Here is a 20,550-nt window from a genome sequence, read left to right on the forward strand (position 1 = left end):
AACAGGGTCCCTGACCTCATGGAGCTTTTTCCCTTTTGGAGCCTTAGTCTTCTCAACTGTTCAGTGGGTCTAACCAGGCTGCTGACTTCCTAGAGTTGTTGGGAAAATGAAATGAACTGAGACCTGCAAAAGCCTAGCCCACGGTGTCAGGATAAGCCAATGACCGGGGTGGGGGGTACGACGGGCCTGGCAATCGGACCTGTGCCTGGGGAGAAGCGACGTGGGCAGGAGCAGCTGAGCTGCAGCTGCAGGGGCAGCCGGGGAAGGGGCATGCTGGGCCCTGGTGGAAAGCGGGCAGGAGCAGCGAGGCGGGGAAATGGAGCCTCTGGGAGGGTGGGAGGGACCCTAACTGGAAAGAAGGAGAAGAAGGGAGAGGGGGTGGGAGGGGCATAAAGAGACAAGGTAAAGGGGGAGAGCAAGAAGGAGGGGGTGAGATACAGCCGAGGCACAGACAAAAAGATCAAAATCAGACAGACAAACAAGTGCACAGGTGGCGCATGGTGGAGAGACTGAGGGGACAGGGGGAACAAGGCCAGGCTGAGGAAGGGAAATGCCCGCGAGGCAGGTGGCTGCGCGGACCCCAGCCCTAGGCAGCTGCAGGACCCAAAAAAGTGGCTTTTATGTTTGTTCTACGCACACCCAATTTTGGTTACAAAGGGTTAAAACATAAAACAAGGGCCACCGCCAGAGGCGTCCAGTCTGGGAGCTCCTGCCTCCTTCTCTGAAGGGGCCCCCAGCAGAGGGACAGGGACAGGGCACACGCAGCGTGGAAGGCAAGGAGGCTTCTGTGCCCCATTTTGCGGGGTGGTACTACGGCAACTGTGAAGATGGTATTAAACTCATTTGTAAGCAGTTAGAAGAGAACATAAAAGACTATGGGTGCGGCCTGGGGCCCCCGCTCCAAGGGAAGCACCTGGGTAAGGTCATCAGCTCCAGCGGAACCAAGCTGAGAACACCGCCCAACTTGACCAAGCAGCTCTCAAACACCCTGCAACACCTACTCCAAGCCGGCAGCACAAAAACCACATGCAACCAAACGGACTCCCAGCCTAGGGCAGTCACGTTCTCTGGCTGCTGCCGGGAAGCAGAAAACCGCATTGGGTCACACAAGGCCCACCTGCCGTATTTTTTAAACAATAAAATCTCAAGCACATTACTTTGTGAGCTTTCAATTTTATTAGAAACATCACAAGAACGGTCAAGAAGCTGTGTCTGCAGACACGATGGGTTCTGTTACTGGTTCCACAAAGACCTTCCAGAGCTCCTGCAGCAGAGAGAGGGGGAGATTCCGAGATGTGCAAATGAGACTTCACGATTTCATAAAGGGACGTAATCAGCAAAAGAGAAGCCCCAAACAAGACGCGAAAAACGGGCAGCATGAAAGCTACCGCGAGAGCAGGGAGCCTCTCCCGGTGCTTTTATTGCTCTGGGCTGTTCCGTGGAGGCGGAGCTGGATGCTGAGTCCTGGCACTGATCTGAGAGGCAGGAGGCTGCCACACTGTCAAAGGGACCAGAACGGCCACACGTCGCACACCTTCTCCATTCTGGGAGCCATGCAGCACAGCTGCTGGATTTTGTGGGGAGCTGATTTGTTGGCTGTGTGATGCTCCTCTTAATGCTGGCAGGTGGAGAAGGTACAAAACGCGCCAAGTTCTTAGTGGGAGCCTGGCACCCTCACTAGGAGGGGCCCGGGAAGCTCAGAGGCCGCGGAGCGATGAAGGGAAGGCCCTCCTCGCACATGGAACCCCACACACGAATGAACGCAATGCCGTGCTTGCTGGCGGAAGGGACGGGGGGGGGGGCGAGCTGAGCAGGCCCCTCTTCCTAAGAGCCAGGCCGGGTCTCCAAAGACCCAGACAAAGGGCGGCTGCAGACAAGAGGCCAAGAGAATGAAAGACCTTGGGACTTATATGAATCCAGCTCCTACAAAGTTTAAGGGATTTTAAAGGGTCTTCTGACTTTGCAGATTTCCCCCTAGTGCTGGTTTTAAAACTGTAATAGGAAGTGATTAACCCCAGTCCCGCCCTTTCCTGGCTGGGACTCACCTTGTCTCTCGCTGAGACAGCCGGCACCTAGAGCATGTCATTGGGGTTATTGCTCAGAGGCCTATGTGATGGGACCCCACTTGCCCCGTCAGACGGGCCACCGGCCATCAGGCAAGCCCGCCTAGGCCACGAGGCCACACACTTTCACAGTGAAGACGTGGCCGTCGGCACTGGGGCTCCTGCGTCAAGATCTTCAGCCCAGTCAAGAGCAACCCACACGCAATGCCCCCCCCCCCCCGCCCCCGCTTCCCCTGGAGTCTGCACTGCCCGCGGCAAGAGGAATTGCTCTAAGGCCAAGTGACCGTTGGCCAGGCAGGCCCTCCTGGACCTGGAGAGAGCCCAGCGTCGGGGTCAGCGGGGAGAGCGCGGGCCGGGCTGGACCTGGAGGCTGGCTCACGACCTCCTCCAGCCGACAGCCTCAGGCCAGAGCAAGCTGCCCTCGGGTGGGCGGGCACACCTACCAGCTGCTGGATGCGCTCGTAGACCAAGAGCTGCGGGAAGGAAACGTCCACCGGCTCCACCGCGAAGCGCAGGCGCCCACCGGTCAGCCCCTCCAGTCGCCGCAGGCATGAGCGGAAGTGGTCGTAGGCCTCGCACGTGACCTCCAGGTGCCGCAGCGTGAAGTTCAGCCTGCGCACAAGCCGCGACACACACACTGCCTGTCACCACCGGAGGCTCTGCGGCTCCCTCCCGTCACGGCACTGGATTTTGAGCGCCTCCTGCATGCTGGGCGCCAGTGCACGGCCTTCTGGCATCTGCAGGAGAGCCTGGGAGGTGGGGCCGGCTACGGCCTCCGCTCAGGTGGGGACTGGGGCTCAGAGAGGGGAAGGCATGTGCCCAAGATTCCACCCGAGTGATCGGGTCCACACGTTGCCACTGGTCACGTGGACCCTGAAGGGGGTCCTGGAGGTCATCGGTGTAAACAACGCTGCAACAGATGTGTCCATCTGGACGGCTCCGTGCACGGCTGGGATCGCCTCCTCAGGGCCGGTTCCAGATGCTGAACTGCTGGGTCAATCAGTGTGTTCGCATGTGTAAAATAGGTAGCTAGTGGGAGCTGCTGTATAGCACAGTAGCTCAGCACAGTGCTCTGTGATGACCTAGATGGCTGGGATGCGGGGGGTGGGAGGGAGGGGATATATGTATACACATAGCTGATTCACTCTGCTGTACAGCAGAAACTAATGCAACGTTGTAAAGCAATTGTACTCCAATAAAAAAAAAATCAGTGTGTTTGGGTTTATGGCTTTTGCTATATACTCTAAATTGCCTTCAGAAAAGCTGTGGGTTATCACAAGAATTAGAGGAAAATGTGTGCAGGGGGCCCAGCACTGAGTCTATCACAACATGGTCACTCCATCAACAAGAGCCCTAACGTTTCAGGACATCCGGGCAGAAACGCCCCGGAGGGGCTCTGTGTCAGGGTGAGGGCAGAGGCCCGGGGTGCAGAGTGGACATGTGTCTGGGCTCTGACGCACTCACTGCCCAGCTACAGCCTGGACGGGTCCCTGATGCCTCAGCCCTCCTCCCGTCGGCTGTGCGATGGGGATGGCAGTGCCTGCACACGGGGTTGGTGAGCGGATTAAACGAGGCCACGTGTGTAAAGGACCAGCGGGCCCGGTTGCAGCAGGTGCTGGATAAGCAAGTGATGAGGACGACACCAGTGAGGACGCATCTGGAAGGTGAGAGTCTGGCCCCGCGAGGAGCTCACCTCTTTTCCACAGAGAGGATGGCGGTGGAGGCGTTCTTCAACCTGTGAGCCAGTCGGGACAGTGTTTTAAACAGAGCATCAGTTAGGTCATCGTCGTAAAACACTGCGGGAAAGAAAACAGGCAAATATCAGAGGAAATGAGTCCTCAGCGGGCCCCATGGACGGAATCTCTGATAAACATAACAGCCACAGCGCTCAGAATGAAAGCGGCACGGAGCCGTGGTGGGAGCCGGCCCGTGACGACGAGCGGTGACACCGGCTGTGCCGCGGAGGCGCCCTCACCTTCGGCCGCGAGCACGATGGTGGTGTGGCCGTACAGGTCGGAGATGTCCTCCTCCGACCAGCTGAAGGGGACCTCGGGATCTGTGAAAGGGGAAGGACACCTTGGGTTCAGCCCTTTCTCTGCGGGCCACCAGCTCTCACCGAGACAGACTGAAAGAAGCTTCAGGAAAAGAAATGGGGTCGGGTAAGCTCGGTGCAGTGGGCGCCACCAGGCAGCCCCGAATCCCAGTGCCTCCGCCACCCACGTGGAAAACTTCAGGGAAGGAGGTGCCCCTTCTGCCGGGGCGGCTACGTTATCCATGGGGGTCTGACCTGCTGACTCGGCCAGTAGCCTGTGCAGAAAACGATCTACACCTCCGTCCATGGCATTCCTGCCCCCGTGGACTTGCTGTGTGACCCCAGGAAAGGTGCTTCACCTCTCTGGGCTGCAGTGTTTGCACTAGAATGGGCATAACAATGCTTCCCTCACAGGACTGTCGGGGAGACCAAAGGACCTCAAGTGTGCTAGGTGCTTGCTAGGTGACAGGCACTCAACAAGCAATGATTTTCCTCACCTGACATCTGACAGGGAAAAGAAAAGTTCTTGTACAAAGAAAGAGCAAAGGTGCAGGTCTGAAACAGTCTGCATAAGAAATTTAGAAATGTTCCCCACCCAGCAGCCCCTGAACCCCTGGGGCCGACTCCCTGCTGCAGGCAGAGGACGGGTGCTAAGCGGGAAGCTGCTTCCTGGCAGGCAAACGGTCTAGGCCCTGGAGTCCCAGACTTGGGTTCACACCCTGACCTGCCAGGTACCTGTGACCCTGGGCAGGCACTGAACCTCTCTGAGCATCAGTCTTCCCCGGAACTGGGGACTCTAGGACCGACTGGACAGTGATACTGTGAGTCTGAATGACAGAATGAGTGCAGGGTGCCTGACATGCGGCACCAAGAATGGCAGCTGTCACTCTTCAGCCAACGGAGCTAGGACACTGCTGGGCGGTCAAGGCCACAGGGCTGATGGCCTGGGGGCAGCCCAAGGAACCAATGAATCAACTGGGACACGACAGAGGAGGCCACGCACCTGTGCAGAGGTCGTCTTTCAGCCAGTCCAGTTCCTTGACCTTAATCACACCGCCTGCAAAACAAACACAAGTGGAACTCCCCAAACTCTGAACACAGTTAGGAAAGAAGATAAAACTTCCCACTACACACCAAGATCCATCCATCCCACAATTGTTGAGTGCTAAGCATCAGGCCCGGTGTCGGCCCAGGGGGCAGAGATTCGTGAGGTACGTCCCTGTCCTGGGACACAGGCAGGGAGCAGACACTGCTTTGAAAAGGACGCGCCAGGTGCACGGGAGGACAGGGCTCTCGTGTCGATGGGCGTCAGGGAAGGCTCTGAGAAGGCACTTCACACCACTCCTTCCTTCCAGGCCTGCTGACAGCCTGCTGTGCCCTGGGCATTCAACAAACATGACACAGGGGATCAGACAGGGCCCTGACCTCACGGAGCACGTGGTCTAGTGGGGCGGCAGATGCCAATCAACTAGTCCCACAAACAAATGTCAAAATACCATGGTTCAAGGTGTAAGGAGAGCCTGTAAGGGGACTGTGATCTTGCCTGGACATCTGCGCATGATTAGGAACAGACGGGGGAAGAGGGAGAGAAAACAGGCCGGAGGAGAGAGCAGAGCAAAGGCCCCAAGCGGATGGAAGCTCCAGCAAGGCCAGGCTAGAGCGGAGGGAGCCGCTGTGGGGAAGGGGCTGCCGACAGGCGAGGGCCAGGCCCCACGGGGTCCGGAGAGGCCAAGGAGTTGGGTCTGTACTCCGAGAGCAATGAGAAACCTCTGAAGGCTCTGACGCCCGGGGGGCCAGATGACCCGGTGGGAGCCCAGAAGAGCGCCCCAGATCGCGCTTGGAGCAGAAGGCCTCGCTGGGCAGCTCCTCCATCATGGCAGCTCACTCCTGCGGCGGGGCAGGAATCTGATGGTCAGGCCGACAGGGCGGGGGCGCTCTGGGCAGAGGGCAGAGCATGTGAAGTGAGCCCGGGGCTCGCTGGATGCAGGGCTGGACAGCGGGGCTGCCAGGACGGAGACAGGAAAAGCCGGCCAGGGCCAGACCAGGAGGTCTGGAGCCAGAGGAGGAGCTTGGACTTCACCCCCGGAAGATGCTCAGTGGGGAGTGAAGGGGTCAGGCTGCATCTTAGAAAGGTCGCTCTGGACACTTGGGCAGCTCAGACAGGAGCTGGGGAGACCAGGTAGGGCCCTGCGACCTGCAGGGAGGAGAGAGCTGAGGTAGGACGTGGCTGTGGGCATGGGAGGAGATGAGGCGAGGACAGAGCCGTCCAGCATCTGAAGTGACACGAAGCGAGACGTCCGCTCCCTCTGCTACCGGGGTGTCCAGGGACGCAGGGAGAACCCCGCCTCCCAGTGTCGTGGTTCTGGGTGTCTGTCTCACCTGCGAAACAGGGAAACCTCCCTCCCGGGCAGGGACCTGCTGGGCCTCACCTCCAGCGGCAGTCAGGTGGCTGTTAAGGGCAATGTTTCGCTGGCACATGGCCAAGAGATCTGCACCGACATCTGGAAAGACAGAAGAGCAAGTCATAAGGTGCCGGCCGTGACGACACTTTTATCTTTGTGCTTCTGCCTGGAGAGAGCTGGTACCAACAGCACGGCTGCAGAAACGTGCAAAATTGAAACAAAAGTTTCTCCTGCGTGTTTTACACTAAAATGAAATATGTTCACCTTAAGGCTCTTTCTAATGATCTCTGCCTTAAAACAGAGAAGACTGTCCTGGTGGGGACAGACTCTGCATTCCAGGGAAGGGTGAGAACTCCCAGCATCTTCAGAGCATATGACACATGCACACACTTCCCGAATCCACCCTCCATATTTCTAATGACCCTGAGCTGGTGTCACGGTCCCGTCACAGGCAAAGCGACTCTGGCAGCCACGTGGCTGGGCAGAGCCAGGGCTGGGATTTGAACCCAGGTGTCTCTGACTCCAACAAGCCTCGCTCTTTGACACCCCAGAAAGCTGACTGGAGCCAGGAGGGCATTTGGATGTGATCGGTGGAGACAGAGCACATTCAGGCAGGCTGGAGGCAGGCACCCTGGTGCCTGGCTCACCGTCCTGCCATCACGTCTCCCGAGCCACCTGCTGCTCTGCTGAGATGGGGGTTCCTGTCACTCGAGCAGACCTGAGTTATAGCACAGTGTATTCTTGACGGCAGTGGGGGAAGTGCTTTGCCAAAATTAACTTCCCATTAGGAGAGCGTGCATGTGGAGGGCACAGGGGGTCTTGTGAATGGCATTCGCCCGCCCACTGCAGACCTCCCGGGACTGGACCATCGTTTCCACCTCAGGGACCATGCAGAGCCGGGGATGTGTGTGTGTGGGACTCTGCTCACCGAAGGGCCGCACCTGTCCCTTCTCCCGGGCCACTGGGTAAAGAGAATACTGATGTATGTGCCTGACAACACAGGACTGGGTCAGCAGTTTTTAAGCCTTTATGGTACTTTTTGTCAAAACAGATCTTGTGCGGGATTCTAACACACCAAGCACATACGAGAGGAGCAGCGATGGCTGAGCGGCGGTGGGAGACCCAGAGCCCTGGGGCTGCCCCCGCCTCCACCCCTTGGCCAGCCCCCGAGGGAGCCCACAGAACCCTGCTCCACAGAAAACAGCCTGAGCCCCCCACATGATGAGAGGCACCGTGCTGTGAGCCAGCGGCCATGTATGTGACCTTCGCCCAGCCCCCTGACCTCAGCCTTACCCTGCCCACTTGGATGGAGGGGATGGTGACAGGCTCCCCGGCGACTGCCCAGGGTCACTGTGAGGTTAAAGGCGCTGATGCTCATGAAAAGGCTCTACTAACTGGAATGTGCTGACAGGATGCAAGCTCTCTTCCTCTCCAGTAAATCTCTCTCAGGGGTAAGATAACTTGATTAGATGCTGTTGTCAGGCGCTAGGCACTGTTGCTTTACAGCTTGTCTCTTGAGAAGTTCACTGGCGATTTACACTGAATCGTCAAGGAGGCGTAAACAGGGTGGCTTACGCAGGGTATCTGAAAAGTACGCCCGACTCCCAGGCCACCCCTAGCTTCCCCTTTCCTAGCTCAGAAGCAAAAGACGTGCGCCACGAAAACGTCAACTAGGAATCGACGAAACGCAAAGCACGTCAGCAGCACCACTTCCTGCCTAGCAGATATCGAAGATTTAAAACATAATGACACTAACAATAATTACCTGATAAGATACTATTGTACTTTCTTATAAACTGGTATACTCTCCCTAAAAAAGCACGTCGGCAAATCTGGAGTGTAACTGACAGTACTGCACTGTGTCAATTTGCTGGTGTGATCCCCAAACTATGGTGTAGAAGATGTTACCACCGGGGGAGCTGGGTGAAGGGTACATGGCACTTTCGATACTAGTTTGGCAACTTCTATGTGTACCTAATATTATTTCAAAATAAAAAATTTAAAAAGCAATCATTTGACCATAAGTATCAAAAGCTTAAGAAAGGTCCCACCCACTTCGAGGAATCTAGTTTAAGGATTATCAGACAATGAGGCACAAAGGTATTTGTTGCAGTGCAACAGACAAATGCAAACAAAACACAACATACGAAAACAGCCAAAATGTCCAGTAATATAAGAATGGTTAAAAAAAAAGGGACAAAACATTACCTGGTCATTGAAAGTCATTTATAAGTAATTTTTAACGACAGTGGAAAATGCTTTTTCCCTTTTTTGACATTTTTGGCAGGATACAGCACTGAATATATACAGTTTGACTTTAGCTATTGTTTGGGAATAGGTACACACAAAGGAAAAGGAAAAACTTGTAAAAAATATATATACGAACGTTAAAAAATAGATTCTAAAACTTGATCAGATCAACAGCGACTTGATCTGTTTCATTCACTCCTGGGTCTCCTGCATCTGGAACTGTGTCTGGCACGTAGTGGGCATGCAATGAACTGCATATTGTTGAATTTATATGGGAAATGTAAAATTATGAGGAAATGTTATTTGCTGTTCTACAAATTTTCCACAGAGAGTAGGCAAGATTTCCATAATCGGAAAAAAAAAGAAGCTTGTTTTTAAGCCGTATGAGAGGCATATTCCTCATCGTTTTCTGAGATGTTTACTCTTTGGAGGGGCTGTGAACAGAGGTACCAGCAAAACCACTGGTCCTGCACCCGCCGGTCCTGCTGGGTCATCCTCACGCTGCTGAGAAAACAACGAAGGGTGGAGAAAACCAGTGAAAGAGGAGGGCAGAGGCGAGAGCAGCCAAGGTCCAGGGTCCAGTTTCCCGGCTCACTTTTTATCTGGTCAGCACACGCCCTGTGAAGAGCCTACCCCCCTCAGCGTGAGACGGCGGGGCGTTACCTGTACAGTAGACGGTCTGCGCCATGGTGGCCGCGAGGATGCTGGCCAGCCCGGTGCCCGCCCCGAGCTCCAGCACCGTGCGACCCTGGAAGAGGTCCCGCTGGGACAGGATGTAGTCCGCCAGGAACAGGGCGCCCCGCCACACCTGGAGGGGAGAGGGACCAGGAACAAAGGTGGCCTGCGGCTCCCGAGAGACCCTTCAGGGCCGTGGGAAGCGGACGGGACCTACCCACCTGCTTGCCAACATCCTCCAGGGGGGTGGCCATGGTGTGCTCTGGACGGGACGGAAACCGAGAGAGAAAGGGCCACCGTGAAAACGGGGATGGATAGAACAGAGACAGACGGGGTGCGGGGGAGGCAGCAGAAACACAGGCCAGGCTACAGTCAGGAGGGGGCGTGTGAGCGTCACTCTCATTCAGATCCCTGGGTCTCTCTGCCCGCAGCCCGGAGACTCGGGTCACAGGAGGACTTGGCCCAACTTAATCAAACACACATACCCCACACTGCACTTTTTTATGTTCAGTAACTGCATGTTACGATCATAATATATTTATGTTCTTTTGATCAACTGTATGGGAATAATAATCACAACTCATTCCAAAATACTTTCTTACACTCAGAACCACACTAGAAGTTAACAAAATAAGTTTCAGATTATATCCTTTTTAGATGAAAAATAAGTATGTTAGGGAGTATTCTCAAGCACAAAATACATTAGGACAAAATCTGGTGCTGGTTGTTGGGGGGGAGGTGGAGAACAGAACTACGAGATCAAGGAGAAAAGGGAATGATGGCAAACGTTTTTCCTGTTAAATAAGAACCGGCTCTCGTATCTTTAAGCAAGATGGTGATGGCCATCAAAACACCACAACACACGCACGGCAGACTAGTTCACATCAAACCCCAGGCTCACCTCAAACCGGGAGCAGGGAGCGGGGATGGCGGGGGGAGGGGACAGCAAGGCTGAAGGGGTGTGTGTCTGTGTCTGTGTGAGTGTGCACGTGCCTGAGAGAAGAGGCCTCCTTGCTTTCCAGCCCTGCTCTGGACCCTCAGTGTCAGCTTCCCCCATCCTGCCCATCCCTCTTGCCCAGTCTCTGCAGCCCCACGCCACACTGTCCCTGGCCCACTGGCCCCCCGCTGCAGCCCCACGGCACACTGTCCCTGGCCCACTGGCCCCCCGGCTGGGGCACGCGTCTCCCCTCCTCCCATCTTTCTTTGTCTCCTTCCAGTTTGCCTGGCTGAGCCAGGGGTGCCCTCCCACGGGGACCTCGGTCGTCTATGCCTGGTCTTTTCTCCGAGGGGGCCCGTGGACTTAAGTTTTGCCTCCAGCTGCATTTAAGGGGTGCTCAGCTTCCCTTGAGTGAGAACATGGACTGAGCTCAGAAAGACCTGCGTGTGAGCCAGGCTCAGTCACGCAGTCTGGCCGGTGGCGTGAGTCACTGAACTTCTCAGCACCAGAGCCACAGTTTGCTCCTTTACAAGACACAGAAATAACATCACCTCATTCATGGGCTCAATGGCCTCCCTAAACAGGGTCAAGGGCAGGGAGCTCCTGCCCCAGGGGAAAGTCACACTTTATATTTAAACAATTCCAGTGGCGTCTTAAGAACATAAAAGCCCAGCCTGAGGAACACACGAGAAACTCCAGGGTTGGCAAATGGGCTTAGACAGACAGTCTTTGTATCTGAGCTGTACCCTGCCCCTACCAGGACTGTCTCTAGACCTGCAGGAACCCAGACTCTCCTCCTCAGTCCGTCTCCCTCCTCCACGCTCAGATCGTCCCCTGGAATGAAAGCTGATGGCAGCTCACGTTTTTTGAGCACCTACTACGCACCAAGCACTGTGTTAAGAACTCTACATGTGCCATCTCTCTCAGTTCCCCACAACCAGAGATTATACCCATTTTACTGACAAGAAAACTGAACTCTGAGAGGTTAACGTACTTGCCCAAGTCACAGGCCAATGGAAAAGGCACGTGACTCGGGATCTGACAGCCCAGGTTCTAGCCCTGCCTCCTCTGAGTTCTCTTTGCATCCCAGTTTATCTATAAAATGGGGAAAGTGATCATAATTTACTTTGAACCTTGGGTCTGTGGATTCCTAGCAGGTTCATGGATAAACTTTAGATTTTTGACAATCCCTGGAAGTAGTCTGGAAAACACATTCTCCTCCCGCTAAGAGAATTTGATTTTAATCAGTTTCTCAAATGGGTCTATAACCTTAAAAAAAGGCTGGGCTTACGAATGGGAGGAACAGGGTGGCCAGGGGAGGGACACCTGCTCAGCACCTGCTCTGCACCAGGCCCTGCAGGAGCACTTATGGGGCAGTATTTATGAAATCACCATCAAAACCCAGGGAGGGCAGCTTCCCCGACCCCCTTTCATAGGTCCAAAAACTTGAGGCTCTGGGTGGGCAGGATACTTGTCCGGGGTCCCCTGGGTTGTGAGGGGTGGAGGAGCCCTACAGGATCCTGAGACCAGGACCCCCTCCCCTGTGCCACATTTTACAGATGTGAGTGTACAGCTGCGGATGGAATAGTTAGGAGTTACTGCTTAAGCTCAGGTATTCAATGACCTTTCTATTCTCCTCCCTCAGGGCAGGTAGGGACCAAGCGACAGTGAGCCGAAAAGGAGGGCGAACTTCCAGGCGCTGTGAGATGGGGCTTCACAGCGAGGCAGAGCTGGCGGCGCACTGACCCTACCCTGCCCTGTGGGACTTTGTTCTCAGCTTGCAGGATGGGAAATTCCCGGAACATTAAACATGCGCCCTGGAGGCCAAACAGCTCGCTGTGAAGTCTGCTGCTCCCCTCCTCAGGGAGGCCAGTTAAGTGACGGCTGAGGGAAAGGAGCAGTCATCGACCCCCAAGAATAACACTTTCCAATGTTCTGATCACGTGACATGGGTAAGAAACATGGGCTGTGGTGTCAGATGGACCTGAGTGTGAGTCAAGGCTCTGCCACTGACTAGCTGTGTGATCTTGGGCAAGTTCCTCAACCTCTCTGAGCCTCAGTTCCCTCCTCTGTGAAATGGGAATACTCATCCCTGGAAAGGCCATGAGGACCAGAGGTAATCCACAGAAAACAGGGTAGGGTCCCCACCAGGGTTGTCTAGAACCAGCCTGCCTGGTACCCAGCAGGCCCTCGGTAACCGTCTGCTGAACGGATGACCACACGGCTATCAGAGCTGCTGTTCTGTCTGGGACAGAACAGTGGACCCCATATGCGCAACCCAGGCCAGTGCTGGGGGAGGCCTTTACCTGGGACCTCAGGCACCATCCAGGACCCTGCATCTCAGTGAACTGACTCACATCACAGCAGTGCTGGGGATGGCCAGAGCCCTGGCTGTGGAGACGGATCACACGGACTCAGAACCTTCCTCCCTGCCCCCAAACGGCACGGCCTTGGGCTCGTCACTTCCTCATTTGTAGCACCCCTCAGAGAAGCTGAGAAGACTATGTGAGGTGATGAAGGCGAACATCAAAGCACTACAGGTGCCTCATCGTGGCTGGCTTCCTTCCTGACCTGGCTGCTCTCCACTCCTGGCATTTCCAGACATCAAAATCCCCGACTCACCAAAGCCCTCTGCCTGCCCCTACGCCCGGGCATGGACCCTCTGAGCCCTGCCTGAGTGCCTGCTGAAACCTCCTTCCACCCCACCTCTCCTGCCACTGCATCCCTGCCTCCTCCACCCCCCACGCCCCCAGCTTCTAGCTCCCAGCCCATCTGATGGGCCCACACACTCCTCCAGGTTAACTCTGGATCTCCCTCCCCCTCCCTCCCCCTCTGCCCTGCTCCAGCTCCAGAATCTGCCATGGCTCCCTGCTGCGGGCTCCTGTGGGCCAAATCTTCCACAAACAACCCCAACCCACACCCTGGCATGCTACGTAGGATCAGAGTACTGATGCAGGAGGCAGCAGCACTGAAGCTTCCGGAGCAGGGGACGGCCAAGCTGGGACTTGTACGATCAGGAATGTGTTAGGGAGCGAGCCCTCTGAGAAGGAGGCAGAAGCAGAGGTGCGCAGGGAGAAAGCGCACAGAGGCTGAGCGGGTGAGGCTGGTGTGAGTTGAGGCTGGAGAGGAGGGCGGAGCCACCTCACACAGGGGCCCCGGAGCTATGCTGAGCCTGTGGACTGTGTCTCGAGGGCAATGGGGAGCCACTGAAGAGTCTGGAGCAGGAGGGTGACCCGACAGCACTTTGGCAAGCTCCCCTGCTGCCAGCGGCACTACTGGCTCCCAGTGTCTGGACACCGGTTCTGCTAACCTGTCCTGCCCTGAGATGCCTGGATGGGCCCGTGCTCAGCAGCCTTGCGCCCCGACCGACGCTGTGGCGCCGCCTGGCGGCAGGTGAGCAGCCCTTTATTACCTATTTTGATGACATCGTAGGGGCCACTCTCTCGTGCTTCGTCTCCCAGGACGTCATCTTCCTCCTGCGTTAGAATCATGGGATGTACCTTGTCTCTCGGAGGCCCCGAGGGCTTGGAGGGAGAGGCAGCCCGTGGTCTTCTCACAACGTCCAAATCCCCATCCTCGTCCAGCTGAGCTGCCACCCCCTCCTGGCTGGTGGCGTCAGCCCCAGCCTGGAGGGAGACTCCCTCACTGCTGCAGCCGCTTCTGGCGGGAGGAGTCGCCTCTGCGTGATGGGCTCTGTGATTGCCACCCTCAGCCCCCGAGTCTGTCTGAGGGGCTTGGTTCCACAGAAGCTTGAACTGGGACAGGAAGACTGAAAGGCAAGACAAAACACAAAAGCAGTATATTTCCAAACCGTCTCCTTTTCTATTTCCCTTCCTCAATTTCCACCTGGGAAGAGTTTTAAAGGCCAGGCGGAAAAAAAAAAAAAGGACAAGGACCTACTGTATATATAGCACAGGGAACTATATTCAATATCCGGTAAATAGACCATAATGGAAAAGAAAAAAAAAACAAAGGTGGAAATATCATAAAACCAGCAGCAAAGGTCTGTCTGATTCGGCTGTGACGCTGCAGCCTCCAGCGCAGCCCTGCTGATGAGCACCTGCGCTGCAGGCGCTCGGCCCACAAGACCGCATTTACTCCTTCCAGCGGCTATGGAAGTGGCAGTGTCGCTCTATTTTATTTTTTATTTAAAACTTTTTTTGGCTGTGCCACATGTCTTACAGGATTTTGGTTCCCGACCAGGGATGGGACCCACACCCCCTGTAGTGGAAGTGCGGTGTCTTAACCAACAGACTGCCAGAGAAGTCCCAGTGTCACTCTGTTTTACAGATGTGGAGGCTGAGGCTCAGAGGTTACGTGAGCTGACCAAGGTCACACAGCTGTGGGCGTGGCTAAGGATTCAAACCCGGTCTACTGAACCCCTGCGCTTCTGCCCTCCTCACCGCACTGCTCAGCCTTAAGGTTGGAAGTGAGGACAAGGATACTGTGTCCCTTACCACCTGGTGGCCAGAAAGTCACTGGGACAGGCTTTGGTAAGAGTATGGGTGCCGGGAGAGTTGGGCTGGAGGCAGGGGGTGTCCTGGGCCAGAGTCCTCCACGTCCCCCGACTGTCTGACCCTGGGGCAACTCGCTTATCTGTTCTGAGCCTCAGTTTCCTGAATCCAGGAATCCAAACTGGGACATGAGGGAAAGGGGAGTTATGAACTGCACCAGAACAACAAGCAAATACAACAGAGTGATCGGAGCTGGGGAGGGCGGCCAGGGAGGGATGAACGTTCTAGGCAGAGCGAAAAGCAAGAGCAAAGGTGCTCAGAGAGGAAGGTACATGCAGTGTGTGAGGGGCGGAAAGGGGCAGAAAGTGGCCACTGAGCAGCGAGGGCGGGAGAGAGAAGTGTGGACACAGGGGCAGGGGCTGGGTGGGGCTGGGCCTCGCAGGCCAAAGTGAGGGCTCTGATTTCCTTCTAAGAGCAAGGGAAGCCACTGGAGGGTCTAAATCAGGGCAGTGGTATGATTTGTATTTTTCAAAGGACCCCCTGCGCTGCTGGGGAGAGCAGTGAGGGAGTGTGTACAGGAGAAAAACCAGGGAGCCCTGGTGGGAGGAGTCAGCCGGGGGTAGGGGCAGTGGGCTGGGGGAGCACTGGAATCGGGGCCTCCCCCAGGGCAGAGCTCGACTCATTCCCTCTGCCTTCCCGGCATCGCGTCCAGGTCTGGCACAGAGCAGGTGCTCGGGAAAGCACAGGGGTTTGCTCAGTGAAACAAGGGCACTTAAGAAGTGGTGTGAGGATAAGCTACACAATCCAGTCTTCCCAATCTTTTCTGTGAGAAAGCAGGAAACACAATGGGCTCCCTCGGGTGCAGGGACCTTACCGGGCTGCCCCACGCCACTCAGCCGCACCATGAGGTGTCTCTGGTTTGGGGTGTGGAGGTGGACGTCTGACAGCACGGTGTCGCTTTTGAAGGTGATCTCGTCCATGGCCGGGGCGGGAGACGGCAACCATGGCCTGGGCTCCCCATCAACCATGGGACAGCAGCACCTGAGAGGCGAGAGCAAGTCCTCAGGACAGCAGGTCCCAGAGGGGAACAGTGCAAACGACCCCAGCCAGGTGGCAGAGAGCTCCCTTTTCAATCCTCTCTTAATTCTTCCTGAAGGAGAAAGTCTCAGAGCCTTGGCAAGGGAACAGAATCCAGCTAGAACTGTTATTTTGTTTTTCACTGTGTTCATTTTCATAGTAATCGTTTATTTATGGTAAGAGATCTACATTTCCATTTATACTGATAAAGTTTTCCTTCCTTTTTTATTTTTTCCAATTTTTTTATTATGAAAATTTTCAAATAGTAAGTTGAGGGCATAGCATAATAAACAGCCATATACCCACTGCTTAGATTCAATGATCATTAATGCTTTTTCACATGATCAATCAATCCATCTATCTAGGTTTTTTCTCCCCTGAACTGAGCACCTTCTAGACATCACACCATTTAACCCCTAAATAATTCTTCAGCATCTGTCTCCAAAGAACACGCTCCTACATAACCATAAGACCATTAGCAGACCTAAAACAATGAACGGTTCCCTTATACCATTTAAAACCCAGTTCATGATCAATTTTCTCCATTTGACACCCAAACGTCCTTTGCAGCTAGTTTTTCCTAAACCAGTATTCAATCACAATTTATGCTTTGCATTTAGAAGTTGTTTTCCCTATAACCTTTTTCTACTAGAAGTTGGCCCCAGCTGCCCATATGTCATTTGTTTTTAAACCTTCTTTTTAAATTAAAAAAAAAAAGTGAGTGGATTTAAAGGAAAAACAACTAAGGGAATCACTGTACAGGTGATATACAGATGTGGAAAAATTATGAAGGCGACACAGCAGTAACTAAAATTTGGAAAACCATGCTGGAGGCAAGGTGGTCAAAAACAGGAAGGCTTTCCCTCCATCCAAATGTTCCACCTCATCAAAAAGCATTAAACAGCAGCGGCCGCGTGCAGACAGATCCTTGAGCTGTGATGCTGGGCAGAGCAGGTATAAACCCAGTCTCCTACCTCCTTGCTACATGACCTTGAGAAAATTACTCCACCTCTCTGGACCCGTTTCTTCAGCTACATTCTCACCTTGCAGGGTTGGCAGTAGGTGGGGGGATAGGGGGAGATATGTGGGGGAAGGGTGTTAAGTGCTGAGCAGAGCCCTTGGTCCGCAGCAATTGTTAATAAATCCTTGGTTTCAGATGCTTGACCCAAACCTGCCCACAACCCCTGACCTCCTACGGGAACCGTCCCTACTTGGGTGGGTGCGTGCACTACGTGTGTGCCCCACGCATGTCATGAGACCTCTCGGGCCTCCATGTCTTCAACTGGAAAATGGGATCGTCATAACCCAGGCTGTCCACAATCTGAGTCCACATAACTGGAGTGCCTACATTTAAGTACTTTCCACGGGGAAGCAAAAGTTGTACCAACACAAACATTTTTATACAAGAGTCGCCCCCTGCTGGCTGGCTTTCCTATCTAACACTATACGCCAGCACAAAGCAAGAGGCTTGTGAAGTGAGCCTGTGAATCTGGCAGATGGATGCAGGATTTCATGGTGTCAATGAAAGCAATGGAGAAGAAATGCTCGACCCTCAGGTAAAGGTCCTCAACCAATGTGGACTGGAAAAATTAGGATGGATCCAGGAAGCGTATCCAGTATAAATACAGCTTAGACCTACCATGACCAATCGTTTTAAAGACAGATCTGGCTCTCCAGGGACTGAAACAGGTCCTGGGGGAAAATACTGCCACCGCATACCAAATTTTCTTAAATACTGAGAAAAGCCAAACCTGTATTCTTAATTTCTAGTTGAAATTTCAATTTTAAAATCCAACCTGCACAGGTCTCCCAGGAAACGCACTCTACAATGGAGTACTAGGTTAAGTGGATTCCCTTTAAGGGGCTTTTCCTAGAACCAGACCTCTGGGAATGCAGTAGCACTTTGTACCTGTCTCAGCGTCTGTGTGAGGATTAAGTGAGACAATGATCATTTTCAGGGTTCAGGACATAGTAAGTGCTCAATAAATGACAATAGAAAATATTATCATTATAGTGTTGATAAGAATAATTATTAACTGATGTACTGGAAGATGTAATAAGGCAATAGCTTCTCTATTTAGGAATAGCTGACTCACAGTCTCTGTCTGGGAATGCTGGGGCTGGATGGGCTTCAGTCCCCTCTTCTCACTGGGGAGGAGGGAAAGGACACCCCGACTGCAGATGGGACCTCTGCTTCCTCCTTTGGGCAGCTGACAAGTGTCCTTGGCTCCTTTAAGGCTGTGGGGGCCAGACGCAGACGTTGTCATCCTAACCCCGTCAGGAGTGCCCACTAAAAGCAGTTTGCTGGGATTTGGGGGTTGTAATGCCTCCCCGCCTCCCAGGCTTTCTCTCTGCCAGGTGTCACAAGGTCATCAACAATCAGGAAGTAGGAGGGATTCTGACACCGAGGCCCGGGTCTGTGGGGCAAAGACTTGGCCCTGGCCGCGGCGCGGAGCCGTAGTCAGGGGCTCCAGGGTCCTCGACCCTCGGGGCTCTTCGTTCTCTCTGTCTTGCCGCTCCCTTAACTCCAGCTGGCGAGCTAAGCATTGCCCTCTCAAACTGCAGTCACAGCTCGGGCATCACCCTCCCTTCCTAATCCAAAACCGAGGGGGCTGCGTGGACCGCGAACGGAAACCCAGAGGAAGGCATGGACTCCTCCCAACACCCTGGCTTAGAAGGGGAAACTGAGGCTGAGTGGGGACTTAGGCTTCAGGCCCGTGGGAGCCCGCACTTCAAGGCCAGGCTCGGTGCCAGGAGGCTCCCTGCACCCTTCCGCGTGTCGCCGCCTCTCCCACGGGCTTACCCACCGCCAGCCGCCGCCTGAAGTCCCAACCGAAACGCTCAGCACGGTGCGCAAGCTGCCGCCATTGCAGGCAGCCTGCGCAGGCGCGGCCCCACCCCCTACGCGTGTGTCCCTCCTCGTCGCCCGTGACCACGCCTATCTGCCGAATCGCGCATGCGTGCCAGCCTCGCTGGCAGACTGGTGCAGCCCTGAGGAGGTGAGTTTCGCACCTGCACAGGTCTGCTCTCACCTGCCCTGGTTTAATGGGGTGGCCGGCCTGGGTGGGACGGGTCTGCGAGAGGGGGGCCGTTAGGTCGCCCCAGGTCACCCAGCTAAGTGGCAAGGCTTGGATTCGAACCCGGGTAGTAGGGCTCTAGAGCCTGTGCCGTTAACCAGCATACTAGCTATATACTAATTATCGTTATCCCTGCTCTTAGTACTTATTAATATAATAGCTGGTACTCGTTTCATTCATTCATCCACTCGTCAAGTCTCCAACACCAGGCGAATGAAGAACCTCAGGTTAATTAGCGTCTAACAGGAAATTAAATCTGATACAACTGTTGCACTTCAAGTAAGCTTCCAAGCACATAGGACCACAGATGTAAAATGTGCACACATTTACATGCACATACGGAGGGTCAACATCAGTTTCATGGATAAAACATGAGGGGGTGGTTAATAGAGTGAGCAAGCAACATAAATAAGTGTTTTTAAAGGAAACAGATTGTTTCTTGAACTCCCCAGGACAGTACAGGGGGAGCCGGCTGGGCATCTTGGGACCCCGTTCTAGTCTTGGTTGGGTTGTTCCCAGGGGATGTCTGGGTGCTAGGAGGGCACCGAGGAAGGTGGTGTAGACACCTCTGGGTTTTTTGTCTAAAGGCTTGTGAGAATAAAGCAGGCAGAGCCATCTTTTAAAAACAAAAGTCAGATTACGTCCCTCTTCTGTTCAAACCCTTGGAGGCCCCCACCTTGGACAGAAGGAAGTCAGTATTCTCACAGTCATCCCCTCCCCATCTCATACCCGACTCTGCTCCCTCCTATTCACCCGGAGGCTTCTCTCCAGGACACCCACCTGCCTTGTTCCGTTCCCTCACCTCCTTCTGGCCTGTGCTCAGGCATCATCCTCTTCTCAGTGAGATCTTCCCAGACCATCCTATTTAAAATAACCGCTTCTCGGGGAATTCCCTGGTGGTCTAGTGGTTTGGACTCTGCGCTTCCACTGCTGGGGGCCCAGGTTCGATCCCTGGTCAGGGAACGAAGATCCCGCAATCCCCAGGCCCTGGCCAAAAAAAAAGAAAAGCCACCTCTCCCCACCCAGGCACTCCCTGGTGCATAGGAGCTGCTCAAAAAGTTAAATTTGTCAAATGAAAGAAAAAAGGAAAGAGGAATGTGTGCTCACGGGGTGTGCAGAGAGGGTAGACAAAAGCAGAAGTGATGTCACTGCCCATCTTTGGGCTGCCCGGATGTGTTAGGGAGCTGGACAGAGAGCTGCTGGGGGTCTGGGTAGCTCCTCACTGAGATGTTGAGGTAATTCACGTCATCCCAGGCTTCCTGTCATCCTTAGCGTCAAGTTCAAACTCTCCACTTGGACCCCGTTAACCTTTCCTCCCTGAGGCACGGACAGTATCCATTCTCCTCTCCTCCTATAGTTGTATAATATTTTTGCTGGGCACACGCCTCCCTCAAATTAAAGACTATTTCCCAGCCTCCCTTGCAATAGCAAGGACATGGGGTTAAACCAAAGGGATTAAGCCAATGGGATGTAAAGGGAAGTGTTATGGAGCAGTTTCCAGGCCCCTCCCTTAAGCAGGAAACTGGGGAGTCCTTGGTTCCTGATACTTTGTGCCTTCCATCATTCATGAGGCCCAAAACAGA

General features: G+C 54.3%; 1 protein-coding gene across 7 annotated transcripts; it reads right to left on the reverse strand.

Moving 5' to 3' along the window:
* Positions 1–1,153: 1,153 nt before the first annotated feature.
* METTL22 (methyltransferase 22, Kin17 lysine) lies at positions 1,154–18,787 on the reverse strand. 7 transcript variants are annotated; one of them, XM_027117442.1, is made up of 12 exons: positions 18,694–18,787; positions 15,688–15,854; positions 13,772–14,128; positions 9,644–9,684; positions 9,411–9,555; positions 6,525–6,596; positions 5,099–5,152; positions 4,593–4,621; positions 4,039–4,198; positions 3,757–3,859; positions 2,507–2,675; positions 1,154–1,264 (listed from the first exon to the last, which is right to left on the reverse strand). In XM_027117442.1, the coding sequence occupies exons 2-12, from the start codon at positions 15,839–15,841 to the stop codon at positions 1,199–1,201; spliced, it is 1,350 nt and encodes a 449-aa protein (XP_026973243.1). In that variant the 5' UTR covers positions 15,842–15,854; positions 18,694–18,787; the 3' UTR covers positions 1,154–1,198. The 7 variants fall into 7 exon arrangements, with proteins under 7 accessions (XP_026973243.1, XP_026973244.1, XP_026973247.1 ...); XM_027117443.1 differs by lacking the exon at positions 18,694–18,787 and adding an exon at positions 17,987–18,660; XM_027117446.1 differs by lacking the exon at positions 9,644–9,684 and having other exon boundaries at positions 13,860–14,128.
* Between the last annotated feature and the right edge of the window lie 1,763 nt (positions 18,788–20,550).

Source organism: Aethalodelphis obliquidens, unplaced genomic scaffold (assembly GCF_003676395.1).
Source record: "Aethalodelphis obliquidens isolate GAN/ISIS:26980383/991018 unplaced genomic scaffold, ASM367639v1 scaffold18, whole genome shotgun sequence".
Taxonomy (NCBI): domain Eukaryota; kingdom Metazoa; phylum Chordata; class Mammalia; order Artiodactyla; family Delphinidae; genus Aethalodelphis; species Aethalodelphis obliquidens.